The sequence below is a fragment of the Doryrhamphus excisus genome, chromosome 7 (assembly GCF_030265055.1).
Source record: "Doryrhamphus excisus isolate RoL2022-K1 chromosome 7, RoL_Dexc_1.0, whole genome shotgun sequence".
Classification (NCBI taxonomy): domain Eukaryota; kingdom Metazoa; phylum Chordata; class Actinopteri; order Syngnathiformes; family Syngnathidae; genus Doryrhamphus; species Doryrhamphus excisus.
The window spans coordinates 782,112-803,763 of record NC_080472.1 but is presented as its reverse complement, the minus strand read 5'-3'; the positions used below and the strand labels follow the sequence as shown (position 1 = coordinate 803,763).

Here is a 21,652-nt window from a genome sequence, read left to right as displayed (position 1 = left end):
CTATCTAGCATCTAACATCTATCTATCTAGCATCTATCTATCTAGCATCTAACATCTATCTATCTAGCATCTATCTAGCATCTATCTATCTAGCATCTATCTATCTAGCATCTAACATCTATCTATCTATCTAGCATCTATCTATCTAGCATCTAACATCTATCTATCTAGCATCTATCTATCTAGCATCTAACATCTATCTATCTAGCATCTATCTAGCATCTATCTATCTATCTAGCATCTATCTATCTAGCATCTAACATCTATCTATCTAGCATCTATCTAGCATCTATCTATCTATCTAGCATCTATCTATCTAGCATCTAACATCTATCTATCTATCTAGCATCTATCTATCTAGCATCTAGCATCTATCTAGCATCTATCTAGCATTTAGCATCTATCTAGCATTTAGCATCTATCTAGCATTTAGCATCTATCTAGCATTTAGCATCTATCTAGCATCTATCTAGCATCTATCTAGCATCTATCTAGCATCTAGCATCCATCTATCTAGCATCTATCTAGCATCGATCTATCTAGCATCTGTCTAGCATCTGTCTAGCATCGATCTATCTAGCATCTGTCTAGCATCTATCTATCTAGCATCTGTCTAGCATCTATCTATCTAGCATCTATCTATCTAGCATCTATCTATCTAGCATCTAGCATCTATCTATCTAGCATCTATCCATCTAGCATCTAGCATCTATCTAGCATCCATCTATTTATCTAGTATCTAGCTAGCATCTATCTAGCATCTATCTATCTAGCATCTATCTATTTATCTAGTATCTATCTATCTATCTAGCATCTATCTATCTATCTAGCATCTATCTATCTATCATCTATCTATCTATCTTATTAACTTTGAAAAGTTTCTACCTGATGCCTGAAGAAACGTGTAGCGACGTGCGCGTCTCCCATGATTTCCATTGACTGGCAGATTAAGAGGGAATTTTGGGGTATCAAAGTAGTTCAGAGTAGAAAAAAGCGGAGTTGATGGAGTACTCTTGCTAGTATTGGATCCTGCTAATATAGAAGCTAAATGGACATAAATATCTGTGTAAAATTCCCCAACCAAGTTCGGGCTCATGTGGCTCCGGAGCCGTGGGTTGCTGACCCCTGACCTAGCCCTTCTAAAACAACAAGCCCTCGTTTCTCGGACATTGTGTTGCCCACCTTCATTTTTCCGCGACTTGACGAGTGTGACTTTGGAAGGCCTGGTGGGAGCGGAAGAGGCTTGCGAACGCCGATCGGAGCGCGGCGACACGCTCCTTTCCCGCGAGGCACTGTGATCCCGTCTACCGCTGCTGCTGCGTTCACGGTCACGTCGTCGGCCGCTGCTCGTGCCTCCGCTCGCGCTCGCTCCGCCGTAGGCACTTTGTCCGGCACGACCACTGCGATGCTCGTAGCCGTCTTCCTCGTCGCTGTCTTCTTCTTCGTGCTCCGACATCGTCTCTCTGTCCCCCGGCCGAGAGACGGGGATCTGTACTTTCCTTTTCCTACGAATAGTCTGAAAACGAACATACGCGGTTATCGTTTTACCAGAATGATGCGTTTATTCACAACATGAACCTCAGGACAGTCCTTGAGGGTACTCGAACCATGGGCACAAGATGTCAGACTTACTATCTTTGCATTTTTGCCGCTCTTGCGGAGTTGTTGCACGGCGTAGGCATGCTCCACATTGTCCATGGACACGGCATTGACCATCACCACGCGGTCATTTTCTCTGAAACATCAAACACAACAGCCTGTGTTTTTATTTTTTTAGATAATTTAAAAAAAAAAAATATTTTTTTTATTGGCCCGTGGAACATTCCAGAAATATACAATTCCACAAAAAAAATATGATTTTACAAGAATAAAGTCAAAATATTAAAAGGAACAAGTTGTAATCTAACCAAAAAAATATTGTTATTTACAAAATTTTATGTTGTAATAGGCTGCACGGTGTTCAAGTGGTTATCACAAAGGGCTCACAGCTAAGAGACCCGAGTTCAAGTCCGTCCTCGGCCATCTCTGTGTGGAGTTTGCATGTTCAACCCCCCGTGCATGCGTGGGTTTTCTCCGGGTACTCCGGTTTCCTCCCACATTCCAAAAAAAACATGCTATGTTAATTAGCGACTCCAAATTGTCCATAGGTATGAATGTGAGTGTGAATGGTTGTTTGTCTATATGTGTCCTGTAATTGGCTGGCCACCAGTCCAGGGTGTACCCCCGCCTCTCGCCCCAAAGACAGCTGGGATAGGCTCCAGCACCCCCCTCATACCACCTATAAGCGGTAGAAAATGAATGAATGAATGTTGTAATATTATGCAATATATTGTTGCCGCTATGGATATTTTTTTTCCTCCCTTAATAATGTTTTTATTTAATAAATAAATATTTTATTTATTTATTTATTTTAATTTATATTATATGTATAATATATATATATATACTTAATTTAATTCAATTTAATTAAACTTAAATTAAAATAAATAAATAGATAAATAAAATCCTTCCTGATTTCTTTTATTTATTTTTTGCATGTTTGTCAGATTAACAAACATATTTAAATATTAGTCAATTGATTTATTATTTATTATTACATATTTATTTTAATTTATATGTATATATATGTATATATATATATATATATATATATATAATTTTAATTTAATCTAATTAAAATGTAATTAAAATAAATATATAATAATAAATAATAAATCAATTGACTAATATTTAAATTTTATAAACATTGTATAAAATTATAGATTTGTAATATTTATTTTAATTTATATTATATGTATAATATATATATATACATATTTAGTTTAAATCAATTTAATCAAACTTAAATTAAAATAAATATATAATAATAAATCAATTGACTAATATTTAAATGTTATAAAAATTGTATAAAATTGAAAATTTTTAATATTTATTTTAATTTATATTATATGTATAATATATATTTAATTGAATTCAATTTAATGAAACTTAAATTAAAATAAATATATAATAATAAATAACAAATGTTAGTATATGATAGTAAATGTTATAAAATTGTATAAAATTAGAATTTATTAATATTTATTTTAATTTATATTATATGTATAATATATATTTAATTTAATTCAATTTAATTAAACTTAAATTAAATTAAATATATAATAATAAATAATACATAAATTGATGAATATTTAAATATGTTTGTTAATCTGACAAACATGCAAAAAATAAATAAAAAAATCAGGAAGGGGGAAGATAATTTTTTTTTTTTGTTAAGTATGGAAACTTACTGCAGCAGTCCCTCTGCCGGACCTCCTTTTAGAACATCCGATATCACAATCGACGTCTCCCCGCTTTGAAAGTGTGGGTTGTCTCTCCCACCTGAGATGGCAATACCAAACCCGAATCCAGGAGCCTGGACACACACACACACACACACACACACACATCATCATCATTCATTACTAATATGGCTTTTTATGATATAGATTATCAGCATAGCTATAATATGAATATATCAGTCATGTACATTAAGATGGCTTTAACAGACCCATCGCCTGCAGCTCTGAGGGAGCAGGCCATGTGATGCAACCCCCACCACCACCACCACATCAGATGAGAGCCAGAAATGGAGGAATCACAGCCAACAACGGTCTTCTCCTTCGGCCTCGCTGAAGCTGCTAACTAATTAGATTACAACAACCGGGACCGTCTAGACAGGTTCTCTATTGTACACCAGGGATTTTCAATGTGGGAGGCGCCAGAAGAAAAATAAAGAAAAACATCCTTTTTAGCCTGCTAATCTGTTGACAATATTTTTGTCTCAATTAAACTAACTCAATGAATGAGATTTTTTAAAGGCAGCAGCTGTACCATTACACCACCATAGACACCATAGATTTGACTTGGGCTAACTTGGTGCCGGGGCGGCACGGCGGTCGAGTGGTTAGCGCATAGACCTCACAGATCTACGGAGGGAGGGGGGCGGGATTGGGTAAAAAAAAAAAAAAAACATTAAAAGTGAGAACACTGAACACCCTCTGGACGGATGAGAAGCCTTTCACCTTGGAGGGTTTGTTAGCAGCATTGTTTATACTTAAATGATGGACAGGTTTGCATGAAATTTGATGTTTCATGTGTGATTCACTGGTTTTTGGTCAAAAATATATGCTTGTAAGAGCTGTCACTATTAAAGTGCATGTTGGGCTGCACGGTGTGAAAAGTGGTTCGCGCTCAGGCCTCGCAGCTAGGAGACCAGGGTTCAATTCCACCCTCGGCACATCTCTGTGTGGAGTGTGCATGTTCTCCACCGTGCATGCGTGGGTTTTCTCCGGGTACTCCGGTTTCCTCCCACATTCCAAAAAAAACATGCTAGGTTAATTAGCGACTCCAAATTGTCCATAGGTATGAATGTGAGTGTGAATGGTTGTTTGTCTATATGTGCCCTGTGATTGGCTGGTGATCAGTCCAGGGTGTGCCCCGCCTCCCCGCGACCTTGGTGAGGATAAGCGGTAGAAAATGAATTAATGAATACATTTGAGGCTAAGTAGTAGCGGCCGTTTGACCTGCAACAACATAAGATTTTCCAATGCAATGTAAACAAAGAATTATTATTGGCGTTTTCTCACAATATTTAGTTTCTATCAAACATATGGAGCATTTCTTTAAATATTGGCATTTTGATATGGAAAAAAGTCTTTAAAAATGACATCTTTCACTCTGTAAAGTTGCATAATTGGCGTTTGTGATATGTATTTTCTTACAATATTTCATGTCTATCAAACATTTGGAGCATTTCTTTAAATATTGGCATTTTTATATGGAAAAAAGTCCTCTAAAATGACATCTTTCACTCTGTAAAGTTGCATAATTGGCGTTTGTGATATGTATTTTCTCACAATATTTCATGTCTATCAAACATTTGGAGCATTTCTTTAAATATTGGCATTTTGATATGGAAAAAAGTCCTCTAAAATGACATATTTCACTCTGTAAAGTTGCATAATTGGCGTTTGTGATATGTATTTTCTCACAATATTTCATGTCTATCAAACATTTGGAGCATTTCTTTAAATATTGGCATTTTGATATGGAAAAAAGTCCTCTAAAATGACATATTTCACTCTGTAAAGTTGCATAATTGGCGTTTGTGACATGTATTTTCTCACAATATTTCATGTCTATCAAACATTTGGAGCATTTCTTTAAATATTGGCATTTTGATATGGAAAAAAAAAGCCTTTTAAAATGACATCTTTCACTCTGTAAAGTTGCATAATTGGCGTTTGTGATATGTATTTTCCTCACAATATTTTGTGTCTATCAAACATTTGGAGCATTTCTTTAAATATTGGCATTTTTATATGGAAAAAAGTCCTCTAAAATTACATATTTCACTCTGTAAAGTTGCATAATTGGCGTTTGTGACATGTATTTTCTCACAATATTTTGTGTCTATCAAACATTTGGAGCATTTCACCAGTCCAGGGTGTACTGGGGATAGGCTGTAAAGCAGTAGAAAATGAATGAATGAATAACTTGGTCCCTTTTGCGCATTAGCCAAGAATGCGCCCCCTTCTATAAAATCGGGCCCTGTGAGAGTATTTAGAACATTATATACTTTCTATACATAAACCTGACTACATTAAGACAAGAAAAGAACGAGTGTCATACGGGCTGCCTTGAGCAGGAAGGAAGAGAAAAGAAAGGAGAGAGGAAGGAAGTGGATGCTGATGCCTGTCTTCCTTCGCCTTCGTTTCCTGCCATCTGGGCTCCCTGACTATTGTTCCAGCGCCATGCATCCTGCTCTTACAGCTGGTACTCTCGCAGACGGAATACGCATTATTGGGGAGTAGACACGGTGGAGTATGGAGTAGATACAGGTGGAAAAAAAATGTCCGACTGGATGACAAGTGTTGCAGACACCTACCCTGTGAAGGGTGACTGTGTGCTGTTCCCATATGACCGTTTCTTCCATCGCTGCACTCTGCAAGACAAAAAAACAAGACGGAAATGATCATTATGATTTCATACGGCGGATAATTAACCCAGTCGATTATGAAAAATCCCTGAAAAGCTGCTAACTGAAGGCATATGCATTCACTGGGAGGATTTCTTGTTCAAAGTGTTGAGTGTTAAGTTGCTGTGTGATGATTTTAGCCGTCTCTGCAAGACGACTTTTTGTAAGTTTGTAGTTTTGTAATTTAGTAAAGCGCAATCAATGAACATGAAAATGGAAACACAGTTGAGTTACTGTGTAGAGCTGCATTAAAAAAAAAAAGAAAAACAACAACAACAAAACGCATTCAAAATGCATTCACTAGGAAACTCAATAGTGGGGCAGAGATTGACTGGGAATAATGCATGATGGGAAGAAATTAAATAGTTGTTATTTTTATGTTTTAAAACAGTACTGTCACTTGCTTGAACATTTCCTAGCTACCTTTTGAGTGTTAAGTTGCTGTGTGGTGATTTTAGCCTTCTCTCCAAGATGACTTGAGTTTTGTAATTTGACTTTTAAATGCAAACCGGGCCATCTAGTAAACCACAATCAGAAAACACACATGAAAAATGAAAACCCAGTTGAGTTACTATGTAGAGCTGCATTAAAAAAACAACAACAACAAAAAAAAAACACACACGTCATCATGCAAAACAAGATGCGTGATGACACACAAAAGGTCAACGACGAGTATTAAGATTGAGCGAATAAATATTGTTGCGCTTTTCCCCCCTCTCAGGAAAGGAGTATTAAAAAAGGTAGGCAATCTCCTTTGCTCATTTGCATGACTGGGGACCCTCAAGTCCACATGTGAAAAGATTATGAATGACAGCAGCGTTGAGTAAATAGCCTCAAGAGATTGAGCGAGATTTATTATTTATTACATATTATTCCCGGGCTGGGTCATTTGAGAGAGCTGAAGCAAAGATGGGAGTCATTTAGCTACTCGTCTGTCATGCTGGAGTTAACTGAGGCTAGATTTGGTTGCATCGAACGCCGCGCCGTTTCCGTTAGCATGACTGCGTCGGTTTGTTTTGCTTTAATGCACTTCAAGTCAGTAAAAAAAAAATAAAAAATACAATAATTAGGGCCGAAGCTAACATTTTTAACATAGTGGCATGACATTTTTTTTTTTTTTTAAACGTTGTCGGTCGTGTCCGCCTGCAGGGAACCGGGCTACAGCTGTCCGTGGCGAGCGAAGGGAAAAAGATATAAACGGCGCCGGCACATGGCAGACCGCACGTTAATTACCACTTCCATTTAATCAGGCTGTCGTAATAATAACACGGTGATATCTACCCACCCCATCGTTGCGATAATCCCCCCCCCCCACACACACACACACACACAACCCTTCATCTGCAGCCCTCATTACAGTCATTACCTTTCTCATCAGGAAAATATTCCATTCCGATGTTATGAAGAACGTGCAACAGATGTCTTGTAAGAAAGGTTGTTTAGTATTTATATAGTCGATTTGGACTAAGTTTTTTTTTTTATTATTTTTACGAGGACATTGCGCAACATCCACCATTGTTTGTTTTCGCTGAACAAGAAGCCACCCATCAGTGGAACTGGAAGAGGTACCAAGGCCGTGAAGTCTTATCGTGACCGGCGGCAGCAATAATAAGTGGAAAGAAATAGTAATAAAAATAATAAATAAGAATATATATAAATAAATAAGAAATAATAATAATAATAGGCAGGGCGGCACGGTGGTCAAGTGGTTAGCGCGCAGACCTCACAGCTAGGAGACCAAAAAAAAACAAACATTAAAAGTATGGTGAAGTGAGAACACTGAACACCCTCTGGACGGGTGAGAAGCCTTTCACCTTGGAGGGTTTGTTAGCAGCATTGTTTATACTTAAATGATGAACAGGTTTGCATGAAATTTGATGTTTCATGTGTGATTCACTGGTTTTTGGTCAAAATATATATGTAATTGTAAGAGCTGTGACTATTAAAGTGCATGTTGTGCAATAGGGCTGCACGGTGTTGAAGTGGTTAACGCTCAGGCCTCACAGCTAGGAGACCAGGGTTCAATTCCACCCTCGGCACATCTCTGTGTGGAGTTTGCATGTTCTCCACCGTGCACGCGTGGGTTTTCTCCTCCCACATTCCAAAAACATGCTAGGTTAATTAGCGACTCCAAATTGTCCATAGGTATGAATGTGAGTGTGAATGGTTGTTTGTCTATATGTGCACTGTGATTGGCTGGCAACCAGTCCAGGGTGTACCCCGCCTCTCTCGCCCAAAAGACAGCTGGGATGGGGAAAAAGCGGTAGAAAATGAATGAATGAATAATAAGCAGCAATAATAAGTGTAAAGAAAATGGAATGCAACTCTGTTGTTCTCTTATTTTGAAGGCAGGAAGTGTGGTCTCTTGACAGTTAAGTTGAGCTGGGTGCAAAAAAATAATAAACGTGCCTCTGGTCTATTTTTACCCCACTCAGAACTTGCGTGATGTCGTTAAAAATCATCGTAAAATGCTTGCTTATATTGAAGCGAGAAAACACACTCATATAGCCATGCTAGCATGCTATGCTAATAAAAGGGTTAGTTGGGCTTAAATTTTTTTTTGGTGTTTTAGCCTGCCGTTTCAACATGTCCATGCATTTTCTATTTTTGGAATGTGGGAGGAAGTCTTCCACAGATCCCCTTGTCCTGACCATGTGACCGACATGCTAACCACCAGGAAACTTTGCAACTTGCCGGGAATTTTTTTTTTTTTTTTACTTTTAATTCATTAAATGTGTTTTTCCATACAGTGTGTATAACACACTGTTTTTTTTTCAGTGCTGGAACTAAACAGCCTCACAATTCCTTCATCACACACTTTGTCGGCCTCTCTCGCTATTTTGTTGATTCTCAAGTGTCAATTTCATTTTGAAGCAAATTAGCCATTGATGTTGTGCTGTCCTTTTTGTCACGCGGTAGACCCACCCGTCAAACCCCGTTGGTGCATTTTTTTGACACTGCTCCACGAGGTTCTCGATCAATCTCCTTTAACTTAAACTGTCATGTGTATTTTTGTGTTTTCCATAATGTGTGTGTGTGTGTGTGTGTGTGTGTGTATGAAGTGCAAAATGACTTCTGAAACTTAAGAAAGTTTCAACAACAACACAACAACATCAACACAACACAACAATGACTCTGTTAGCATCACCTACTGAGTCCACAGTTAACCTTTTCACCCTGATTTCCATGGCAGCTCTGTGTCGATGTTATTTGTGTCCATAATTGGCACAAAGGGCCACAGTGTCCTCAAAAACTTATCACCCCCCCTCCCTCTCCCCTACCCATGTCTGCCACTACAACTCTCACAGTAATGCCGCCCATTGTGTGACGGGACGTGACCCATTTAGCCACCACAGCTCCCTCTCTGACGTTCCGCAACACATCCATTTCTCTCAAGTGTTTTCTGACACAAGCAGCCATCCGTTCACCCCCCCCCCCCCCCATCAAACAGTCCGGGCCCCACCGAGGGGAGTGATTGTGTCATGTGACCAGGGGGGTCAACCAAGCATGTGGCCTTGTCCTTGAACTATGGGGCTGTGCTGAAAGGCAGGGAAGCAGAATGAAAAAAGGAAATGAACAGTCAATGACTTGTTTCACTAATTGCATAAGAATGTAGCCTGAAACTCATTAGGGACACACATACATAACTCAAATTTTTTTTTTTTTTTTGGACAGTGTGTATTTTGTTCACAAACCAAGCAGGACTGTATGCAATTTTAGACACAAAACAGAAATAGCGAGGAAAACAAAAGGCCGGGGTTTATCTAATAAAGTGACAAGAGTCGTGTATAAAAATGGTGGGCTTGATGTTGCCCAAACTCGTAACGGTCTAGTGTGTTTACACTTCAGTATTAGTCAGGCTTGAACTCTGGGCCAGGTCGGGGAACAAAGAGCTGCCATTAAAACCTTATGGACACAATGATGTCTTAGATATGACTTAAATAATATAGTAATGGTAATGGTTTTATTTCATTTGAACATGCATCAGATTACAATTGAATGCATCACATAATCAGTTCAGAGTTCCACATGTCCGAAAGGAGTAGGAAGAAGCAAAGCTTATTAAATCCTACCCCTCCATCTGGGACTTTTACAATCAGTAATTGTTACATTTGTTCACTTCCTGCCTTTGTGATTTATTTTTATTTTTATTTTTTAATTTTGTCTTCGGGCGAGCCAGCCAATCACAGGGCACATATAGACAAACAACCATTCACACTCACATTCATACTTATGGACAATTTGGAGTGGCTAATTAACCTAGCATGTTTTAGGAATGTCGGAGGAAACGGGAGGGCCCGGAAAAAAAAGTGTTACATTTGTTCACTTCCTGCTTTCCTAATATAGTTTAATTTTTTTAAATAACTGTTTAATCGGTTGATTATTCTTTTCCTAATTGGTTGATTATATTTTCCATTCAGAAAGAAGACTTGAACTGACACGGCAAATTTTACGGAAGGCGCAGTTTTTTTACAGAAATGTATTTTAATTTTAATTTTAATTTTAATTTTAATTTTAATTTTAATTTTAATTTTAATTTTAATTTTAATTTTAATTTTAATTTTAATTTTAATTTTAATTTTAATTTTAATTTTAATTTTAATTTTATCATAATGTTAATATGGAACATAATGTAACATAATGTTAATGTTTATGTAATCTTAATGCTAATGACAATGCTTATTTTTATGCTTATGTTAATGTTTCATTAATTTTAATTTTAATTTTAATTTTAATTTTAATTTTACTTTTACTTTTACTTTTACTTTTACTTTTACTTTTACTTTTACTTTTACTTTTACTTTTACTTTTACTTTTACTTTTACTTTTACTTTTAATTTTAATTTTAATTTTAATTTTAATTTTAATTTTAATTTTTATTTTAATTTTAATTTTTATTTTTATTTTTATTTGATCCATTCTGCGACCAAGTAAAAAGTGAGCTGAAATGTGTCACAAAAAAAAAAACACATTCATTTTGAAGCACTAAATAAACAACACCGATACAGATCACAATCCAGGGCAGCCTGAGAACTAGCTGATGTTCTTCCGCCATCAAAGAAAACTTGTTTTAATAAACATTATCGGATTCTAAGAAGCAAAACACATAATATAATCCAGTTCGGCCAATGACAGAGTACATTACGTACCATTCTTCCATCACATTTGTATCACTTAAGGACTCCATATTGATTGTAATGGCTAGCAACACAGTGACTGTTGGAGGGAGGGACACCTTAGAAATCTTGAGGTCAGTGTTCCTGCACTCCTTGACAGCCTGAGGCAGGATGTAAGCAAGAGCAACCACAGCACCCACAGGAAAACACTCAGCTTCCTGTTTGCCGGAAATGGCTTCAGCTTCCAATGAAAAGTTGGAAAAAAATCTTCCTCACATAGCTCACCTAATCTTACGGCCTTATCTTTTTTTTTTTTTTTTTGGGGGGGGGGGGGGGGGGGGGGGGGGTCATGAGCAAGTCGGGATGTTCCTATCCACGTTTTTTTTGGCTTCAGTAGTTTTGCCTATCCCAGCTGTCTTCGGGCGAGCCAGCCAATCACAGGGCACATATAGACAAAGAACCATTCACACTCACATTCATACCTTAATAAAAAATAATATTTAATCAAGAATTTATCAAATATATTCATACATTAAACAATATATAAATAATGTATTAATAATTATTTATATAACAATTATAATTGAAATCATAAATAATGCTATACTTACTAAATAATTATATATAATTATAACATACATATTCATTCATTCATTCATTCATTTTCTACCGCTTTTTCCTCATGAGGGTCACGGGGGGTGCTGGAGCCTATCCCAGCTGTCTTCGGGCAAGCCAGCCAATCACAGGGCACATATAGACAAACAACCATTCACACTCACATTCATACCTTAATAAAAAATAATATTTAATCAAGAATTTTTCAAATATATTAATACATAATGAAACACATTTATTTAAACAATATCTAAATAATGTATTAATAATTATTTATAGTAATTATTTAATAATATAATAATAATAATTATTATTATTTATATAATAATTATAATTTATATAATAATTAATTGTATAATTATAAATAATTATATATTTAATTATTATTTATATAACAATTATAATTGAAATTATAAATAATGGTATATTTATCATTATTTATAGACTAAATAATTATATATAATTATAACATACATATTCATATTAAAATATATTTTATGTAAATAAACATTTATTACAATATATAATTTTATTTTTATATTTTATGTTTTATTCACACAGAGATAGCCGAGGTTGGAATTTGCACCCTGGTCTCCTAGCTGTGAGGTCTGCGCGCTAACCACTCGACCGCCGTGCCGCCCCGGCACCAATTTAGCCCAAGTCACCACACAGCAACTTAACACTCAAAAGGTAGCTAGGAAATATACAAGCAAAGTAACAGTACGGAACAGAACATGCAAACTCCACACAGAGATAGCCGAGGGTGGAATTTGAACCCTGGTCTCCTGGCTGTGAGGCCTGAGCGCGAACCACTTTACACCATGCAGCCCTATTGCACAACATACACTTTAATAGTCACAGCTCTTACAAGCATATATTTTTGACCAAAAACCAGTGAATCACACATGAAACATCAAATTTCATGCAAACCTGTTCATCATTTAAGTATAAACAATGCTGCTAAGAAACCCTCCAAGCTGTGAGGTCTGCGCGCTAACCACTCGACCGCCGTGCCGCCCCTAATTAACAACAGAAGAAGAAAAACACCACGAAGAAGACATAATGGCTATTACCATAATATTTGCAAATGATAATTAATAAATATTAATTATAAAAAGTGATATTGGATAATTCCTCACGGCACACCTGACGGTTTCTCAAGGTACAAGAAGACGAAGATGATTTTTGCAATAACAACTGCATGCAAACGTATCCTGAACCCAAAGATGGCCGACTTCAACGCCGCACTCAAACAATACATAAACTAGAAGCAGTCTTTTTGTCTGCTTGGCGGGGCCCCCGCAATGAAAACAATGACATAAGCTCTTACGTTCTTCCTCTATGGTTGCTCTGTGATGCACATTTTAGTAACCGCGCGTCGATAACATCGTATCGCAGGAAGCGCTGCAAAAATAACACGGCCATTTTTAGAAGGAGCTTGTGCGACCGTAATGAAGAAATGGGTGTGTGTAGGAAATCGCCAGTAGGCACATGACAATGACAACGATGATGATGATGATGATGATGATGATGATGATGATGCAGCGCTGTGTTTTGGCATGCCTAAATACACTTGAGTTAATTAGTCTCCAACAGCGAGCTCCACCCGGTCAAACATCTCCACGAGGACTCGGTTGAGCACAACAAGCTGATAAGTACACTTCAACGCACCTTTGATTGACAAGTATCCGACAAAGAGCTACCGCTGGAATGTCGAGGCTGGGAATAAAAAATACAAAACCTATAATCCAGGCTTTTGGATTAAAACGTTAATCTGAGCCATGCTTCCCTATGAAGTCTATTCCTGATGTCTCGTGAAAAAGGAGGCAAAGGGAAATAAATAGAAGGATGGATCGAGGGGGACGGGAAAGGGACCGTCATGCCTCTCCGTCTCCAGGCTGACATATACATATACCGATACTGATTATCCGTGAAGTGATATCGGCCAATACCGATCATTAACATGGATTAACATTCCTCTTGTGTAAGATTTCTGGTATCATCTCTTATGTTACCGGGTCGGTTTTCACCCATGTATTAAATCAGCTATAAAATACACTAAAAATAATAAGTTAATGGTAATGGTTTAATTTCATTTGAACATGCATCAGATTACAATTGAATGCATCCCATAATCAGTTCACAGTTCCACATGTCCAAAAGGAGTAGGAAGAAGCAAAGCTTATTAAATCCTACCCCTCCATCTGGTACTTTTACAATCAGTAACTGTTACATTTGTTCACTTCCTGTTTTCCTAATATAATTTAAGTGATTTATATTTATTTATTTTAATTATTTATTTTAGTTTTATTTTACTTTTACATTAAAAAAAAATGTCACGTACCGAAGTACGAGGTGATATTCACTCCTGATGTTCACTTCCTGCTTTCCTAATATAGTTTAAGTGATTTGTTTTATTTTAATTTTTTTCTGGTTTTATTTTAGTTTTATTTTTTAATTTTATTTATTATTATTATTTTAATTTAAGTGATTTATATTTATTTTATTTTATTTTAATTATTTATTTTAGTTGTATTTTAGTTGTATTTTATTTTTTTAATTTTTAAAATAACCGTTTAATTGGTTGATTATTTTTTTCCTAATTGGTTGATTACATTTTCCATTCAGAAAGAAGACTTGAACTGCAAATTTTACGGAAGGCACAGTTTTTTACGGAAATCGGCCGATATTAATCGATCAACGCATCCCTAATTGAAAGCTGTATTTCATGTGCAGAGGAGGAAAGGCAATTGACGTACCCAGAACTCGCAAATCTTTTTCCATTCTTTTTCAATCCTATTTTATAACTGTTTATCTCTGAAAGCAGTATGTTTTATTAAGTGAGTACTTTCAACTGTTTTTGGTGTCATGAGTACTTTAACATGTTACACAAATGTACAGGTCAGTTCATATTCGGGGCAGATGACATTCTGTATGGTTGGCCTCTTGTGACATTTCGGTCTGGTGCTGACCCAGGAAAAAAAAATATGAACATATTTATATTATATTGTATAAGAATATTGTGTGCACTACTGAAGAGGACACACAGCTAACGACTGGTTTAGATCTCATGCAGCTTATCCAGCAGTGAAGTCGTCCCAACTCAACCACACTAATTGTTCAGCACAAACAAAGTGCTGAGGATGGCAAAGAAAAATAAAGGCTGGGATTGTGTGATTTTGCATATTCTACCCTCATTTCCATTAGTTTAGCTAGCAGTTCTGCAATATTACCGATCATACATAGAAAAACAGACTGAAAGAAATGTTGAGAAGAAAGTACATGGACGGACAGATGAATCTCATCTGATTTTTTCTGTGTTTATTATTTGTAAATTTCCAACTGGAGCTAAATAAAAAATAAAATAAAACTAAAATACAACAAAAATAAATAATTGAAATAAAATAAAATAAATATAAATAATTGAAATTAAAATAATAATAATAAATAAAAAAAAATAAAATATAAAACTAAAATAAAACTAAAATAAATAATTAAAATAAAATAAAACACTTAAATTATATTAGGAAAGCAGGAAGTGAACAAATTGTGAACATTTACTGATTGTAAAAGTACCAGATGGAGGGGTAGGATTTAATAAGCTTTGCTTCTTTCTACTCCTTTTGGACATGTGGAACTGGGAACTGATTATGGGATGCATTCAATTGTAATTTGTATGTTCATTCATTCATTCATTCATTCATCTTCTACCGCTTTTTCCTCACGAGGGTCGCGGGGGGTGTTGGAGCCTATCCCAGCTGTCTTCGGGCGAGAGGCGGGGTACACCCTGGACTGGTCGCCAGCCAATCACAGGGCACATATAGACAAACAACCATTCACACTCACATTCATACCTATGGACAATTTGGAGTCGCTAATTAACCTAGCATGTTTTTGGAATGTGGGAGGAAACCGGAGTACCCGGAGAAAACCCACGCATGCACGGTGGAGAACATGCAAAACTCCACACAGAGATGGCCGAGGGTGGAATTGAACCCTGGGCGCTAACCACTCGTCCGCCGTGCAGCCAAAATAAAAATTAAATTAAAATAAAATAAATCACTTAAATTATATTGGGAAAGCAGGAAGTGAACAAATGTAACAGTTAGTGATTGTAAAAGTACCAGATGGAGGGGTAGGATTCAATAAGCTTTACTTCTTCCTACTCCTTTTTGGACATGTGGAACTGTGAATTGATTATGTGATGCATTCAATTGTAATCTGATGCATGTTCAAATGAAATTAAACCATTACTATTACTTTCTGTAGGTTGATCTGTTGGGACCTGAAAACTAAGTGGCGGCCGATGCACTGAGAGCAATAACCAGGCCTCCAAGTGAAACCTTTGGATTCAGCCTATCAACACAAACACCCTACACTCGGTATTTCCATCTCACACTCCTCCCAGCTTGTGCTTTTTTTTTTTTTTTTACACACTCATACACACAGGAATGTGTAGATAAGGACTCGATCCAACGCTCTCTGCCAGTTTCTCATTCCAAAAGGTTTCCCTCACCTTTTTCTGACTTCTCACTATAGACTCAATCAACAGTGTTTCACATATAATCATTTTTTTTTTCAGTATTTGTACCCTTGTTATGTTATAATTGAACCGATGTATCGTGTTGTTACTACGATACAGCGATACAGTAGTTGGCTGTGACTGCTTGTATCAGTGGGCTAATATTGCTGATTTTTGATGCAGGCCGATACAGTCTGATACCTGACTATGGGCCGATATCCGATATCAATATAACAGTGATTTTCAAGGAATTATCCAATATCACTTTTTATAATTAACATTTATTAATCATCATTTGCAAATATTACTAGTATTAATAGTACACCTCGGTTAGCATACACCTCGGTTAGCATACACCTCGGGTAGCACACACCTCGGGTAGCACACACCTCGGGTAGCACACACCTCGGTTAGCACACACCTCGGTTAGCACACAACTCGGGTAGCATACAACTCGGTTAGCATACAACTCGGTTAGCATACAACTCGGTTAGCATACACCTCGGGTAGCATACACCTCGGGTAGCATACACATTGTTTAGCATACACCTCGGGTAGCATACACATTGTTTAGCATACAACTCGGTTAGCATACACCTCAATTAGCATACAACTCGGGTAGCATACACATTGTTTAGCATACAACTCGGTTAGCATACACCTCGGTTAGCATACACATTGTTTCGCATAGACCTCGGGTAGCATACACATTGTTTAGCATACAACTCGGTTAGCATACACCTCGGTTAGCATACAACTCAAGTTAGCATACATATTGTTTAGCATACAACTCGGTTAGCATACACCTCGGTTAGGATACACCTCGATTAGCATACACCTCGGGTAGCATACACATTGTTTAGCATACAACTCGGTTAGCATACACCTTGGTTAGCATACACCTCGGTTAGCATACACCTCGGGTAGCATACACCTCGGGTAGCATACACATTGTTTAGCATACACCTCGATTAGCATACACCTCGATTAGCATACACCTCGTTTAGCATACACATTGTTTAGCATACACCTCGTTTAGCATACACCTCGGTTAGCATACACCTCGGTTAGCATACAACCCGGTTGAAAAACACTGCAATATAAGATATAATAGTCAGAGGCAAAGTTCAGTTCACCTCGGGAACCATGTCAAACTACAACACCTATGCACGCAAATGACACCCCTATCTACACACCGCAAAGCATGCTGGGTAAACAAACACCCGATGAATCAGACCCCTTTCGACAGTATTGGAGATTGACATGAATGCATGGTCTGTCGTCCGGGTTCATGTTTTTTTTTTTTTTTTTAAATGCGTCATTGCCATTATTATTTACATTTTAATTCAATTCGATTTACACTGCCCAGCTCTGAAGCAATAGTTAGCGACACACGGTGGCATAAAACAAGAGACCAAGCCCCCTCAACGGCATTCCCGAGCCCTCTGAAGGCCGAGCCACAATAGACATTCTGTGCCGGCACACAATCTATAGTGAATTAATGAGTTACTGTTTGACGTTCCATTTTCCCAAGCACTTAACTAGCAACATAATTACCATTTCCTGATAACTATAGAAAGGGGCGCTTTCATTCTTCAGTAAGCCCGGGAAAAACATCAAGCAAACTTATTCTACAGAAGAGAAACCTTTTCGGGATCTACAATGCAGCCTGGATTCATTATTTAAAGGTATACAGTTTAAAATATTCACATATACAGCATATTATATGTAATTATGTCAAAAAACGTCTACATGACTAGGCCATAATCGGTCATACGGGATGTTCCGGTATATATTGTTTGTGTTCTACGTTGTAAACGTAAACCTTCATCTTTTGGAAAAGAAAAATTTGTGAACATCCAGCAGCAACACAATGTTTCGGCATGACTACTGTTTTGATGACAAAAATACTGAACCACGTTGACTATCCGCCTCTGTTTACTCTGCTTTAGCATCACTTCCGAAATTGAGGCTGAACTATAAATATAATTTTTGTGGATTTACCACTTCCTGTCAAAAATATATCAATTTGGAACCAAATTAAATGAAGACATAAAAACAATATAAAACATATTCAAGAAAACAGCACTGTAATACACAGCGACCAAACAGAAATGTAAGCAAATGAACCCAAAACCTTCATCTTTTGGAAAGGAAAAACTTGTGAACATCCAGCAGCAACACAATATTTCGGCATGACTACTGTTTTAATGACAAAAATACTGAACCACGTTGACTATCCGCCTCTGTTTACTCTGCTTTAGCTGAAGGATCAATGACATAAATTCCGGAAATGAGGCTGTAACTTTTTGTGAATTTACCACTTCCTGTCAAAAATACATCATTTTAGAACACAATTGAATAAACAATATATAACATATTCAAGAAAAAAGCACTGTAATACACTGCGACCAAACAGAAACGTAAGCAAATGAACCCAAAACCTTCATCTTTTGGAAAAGAAAAACTTGTGAACATCCAGCAGCAACACAATGTTTTGGCATGACTACTGTTGTAATGACAAAAATACTGAACCATGTTGACTATCCACCTCTGTTTACTCTGCTTTAGCCCCAATGACATCAGTTGAGGCTGAACTATAAATGTAATTTTTGTGAATTTACCACTTCCTGTCAAAAATTTATCAATTTAGAACAGAATTAAATAAACAATATATAACATATTCAAGAAAACAGCACTGTAATACACTGTGACCAAACAGAAACGTAAGCAAACTTGTGAACATCCAGCAGCAACACAATGTTTCGGCATGACTACTGTTTTGATGACAAAAATACTGAACCACGTTGACTATCCGCCTCTGTTTACCCTGCTTTAGCTGAGGGGTGTCACCCCAATGACATCACTTCCGAAATTGAGGCTGAACTATAAAATATAAAATATAAAATATAAAATATAAAATATAAAATATAAAATATAAAATATAAAATATAAAATATACTATAAATATAATAAAAATTATAATTAATTAATAATTATATAAATATAATTTTTGTGAATTTACCATATATTTTATATCAAAAATATATAAATTTAGAACAGAATAAAATAAAATGAAAGCAAAACCTTCATCTTTTGGAAAAGAAAAACTTGTGAACATCCAGCAGCAACACAATGCTTTGGCATGACTACTGTTTTAATGACAAAAATACTGAACCACGTTGACTATCCGCCTCTGTTTACTCTGCTTCACCCCAATGACATCACTTCCGGAAATGAGGCTGAACTATAAATGTAATTTTTGTGAATTTACCACTTCCTGTCATTTTAGAACATAATTAAATAAAGACATAAAAACAATATGTAACATATTCAAAAAAAAAACAGCACTGTAATACACTGCGACCAAACAGAAACGTAAGCAAATGAACCCAAAGCAGTGTGTTTGTGTACATGTGTGTATATGTGTGTATGTGTGTTTATGTGCTGTGTAAAGACATGTAGGGCAACAAGCCTTAGGACGAATCTGTTCCATCTCTTTTCTATCTTTGCTAACCAACTGAGCCATGGAAAACCCAAATCATCCTCCACCACTACACACTCTCTCTCTCTCTTGCTATCTCTTGTCTCTCACACACAAACACACACACACACACACACACACATTCCTTATGCCTGTAATGTGAATGATAAATCCCTGCACAGGCCGAGCCGACTCTCTCCTGCCAAAAATGATGCAGGAGTTGCCTGGCTCTGCTAGACTGGCTGTCTGATGTGGAACAAGGTACCTACCTAAACCGGTTACATAATGTTTCCTAACTGCTTGAGCGGGAACGTGTAAATGTACTGCATTTCTGCACAAAAGGTGCAAGAAAATGTTTTCCATATACATATATATATATAACGACCATATAACACATATATAGCGACATGTGAATATGCATGAATATGGACGATTACAAACTAAACAATGACATTAGCGTCTGATTTACAAATGATCTTATACCTCAGGGGTCTCAAACATGCGGCCCCCGCCTGGATATGAAAGTTTAATGTTAGTGCGGCCCGTGCAAGTTTTGATATGGATGCCGTATGGTATCATGTACCCAGAAAAAATTATTACGTTTGATTAATGTTCATGTTAAAGGTTAAATAACTGTTAATAGTTATCCTCCCTATCCGTGTGGAAGTGGTAAGTTTTTGGCGATTTAAGTTGAAAGGAAAGAACTTGGAAGGCTACCGTTTAAGGTCGCTAGCTCTCTAGTTTGCAAGTTAGCATGTGTCTCAAGACCATGCAGTTGCGCAATATGTTGTAAATAAAAAGAGTATAAATGTGACTATAGTCGTGTTTTGTTAATTTTAATCTGAAAAAAATAATGTGTCTACCCACCAACTATATGTGGTTTATTAAGTTTTTATTATTTGCCGTTTTATTATTATTATTATTATATTTATTTATTTATTACTGATTGATTTTATTTATTCTTGATTTGTTTATTTATTTTTCATCTTATTTTGTGTAGAAAAATAAAAATTAAGATATTCGACAACAGTGGAATGTTTTATCAGAGCTTTTCTTGTAGAAAATCGAAACCAAAGCAAAGTTTATTAATTTTTCTGTTTTTAATAAATGCGTTTTTTGTTGTTTTTTTGGGGGGGAAAACCTGATGCGGCCCAGTTTCGCCCAGACCCTAGCTCCAGTGGCCCCCCAAGTAAATTGAGTTTGAGACCCCTGTTATACCTGAATGGTTCCAGTTACCAAAAGGAGGCTTTTCAGCCGATCAACCATGAGTGAGTTTAAAATAACCAGTCGCCATCACGTGAGACAGCCATATGTCTATTTAAAGAACTCGCTGATTAGATTGTGCATACTTATCTCGTTTAATGACGATCAACAAAAGCATTCTTTGCCATTTTTTTTTCCATTACCCCCCCCCCCCAATTGAGATGCAAGAATAAACATAAGGTTGACTGATTTGAGAAAATAATGTAAAGCAATTACCAGGTGCTGTTTTGTTACTCAGTGGACTATGTGACAGTTATGGGTCAGTAATGCTATTCGTGTTGGTGTTTTTATATAGTCCTGGGTCAGTGAAGGCACCGTAGGCTTCAATTGAAGTGACGAGTGATTGGTTGAAAACAAGGAAGTGTGATTTGGTCTGTTACTTCGTAAGTCTACGAACTATTAAACTAATTTAAGCTAGGTGTAGAGCCCTATGAAATCCCTTTTACTCATTTTTTTATATTTATTAACTAATTTGCTCCAAAAGATGCATTGATATGTCTTTTAAGGTTTTTTTTTTTTGCACAAAGAGATGATAATACAACTCCACAATAGAAGAGAGCATGTTTGGTGCAGTTTTTAGCCACTAAAATTACCATAAGGTGGCAGCAGTGCATTTCATAAGAGCCCTGCAC

The 21,652-nt window shown here is 36.6% G+C and overlaps 1 protein-coding gene across 7 annotated transcripts in view; it reads right to left on the bottom strand.

The window, feature by feature from the left end:
- Positions 1 to 21,652, bottom strand: part of tjp1a (tight junction protein 1a) — a 127,511-nt gene that overhangs the window by 47,006 nt on the left and 58,853 nt on the right. For all 7 annotated transcript variants that reach the window (XM_058078741.1, XM_058078744.1, XM_058078745.1 and 4 more), the window contains exons 3-6: positions 5,930 to 5,986; positions 3,291 to 3,415; positions 1,633 to 1,735; positions 1,183 to 1,516 (exon numbers count right to left, since the gene is read on the bottom strand). In XM_058078741.1, coding sequence (XP_057934724.1) covers positions 1,183 to 1,516; positions 1,633 to 1,735; positions 3,291 to 3,415; positions 5,930 to 5,986 — 619 coding nt within the window. The remainder of the gene's footprint in view (positions 1 to 1,182; positions 1,517 to 1,632; positions 1,736 to 3,290; positions 3,416 to 5,929; positions 5,987 to 21,652) is intronic.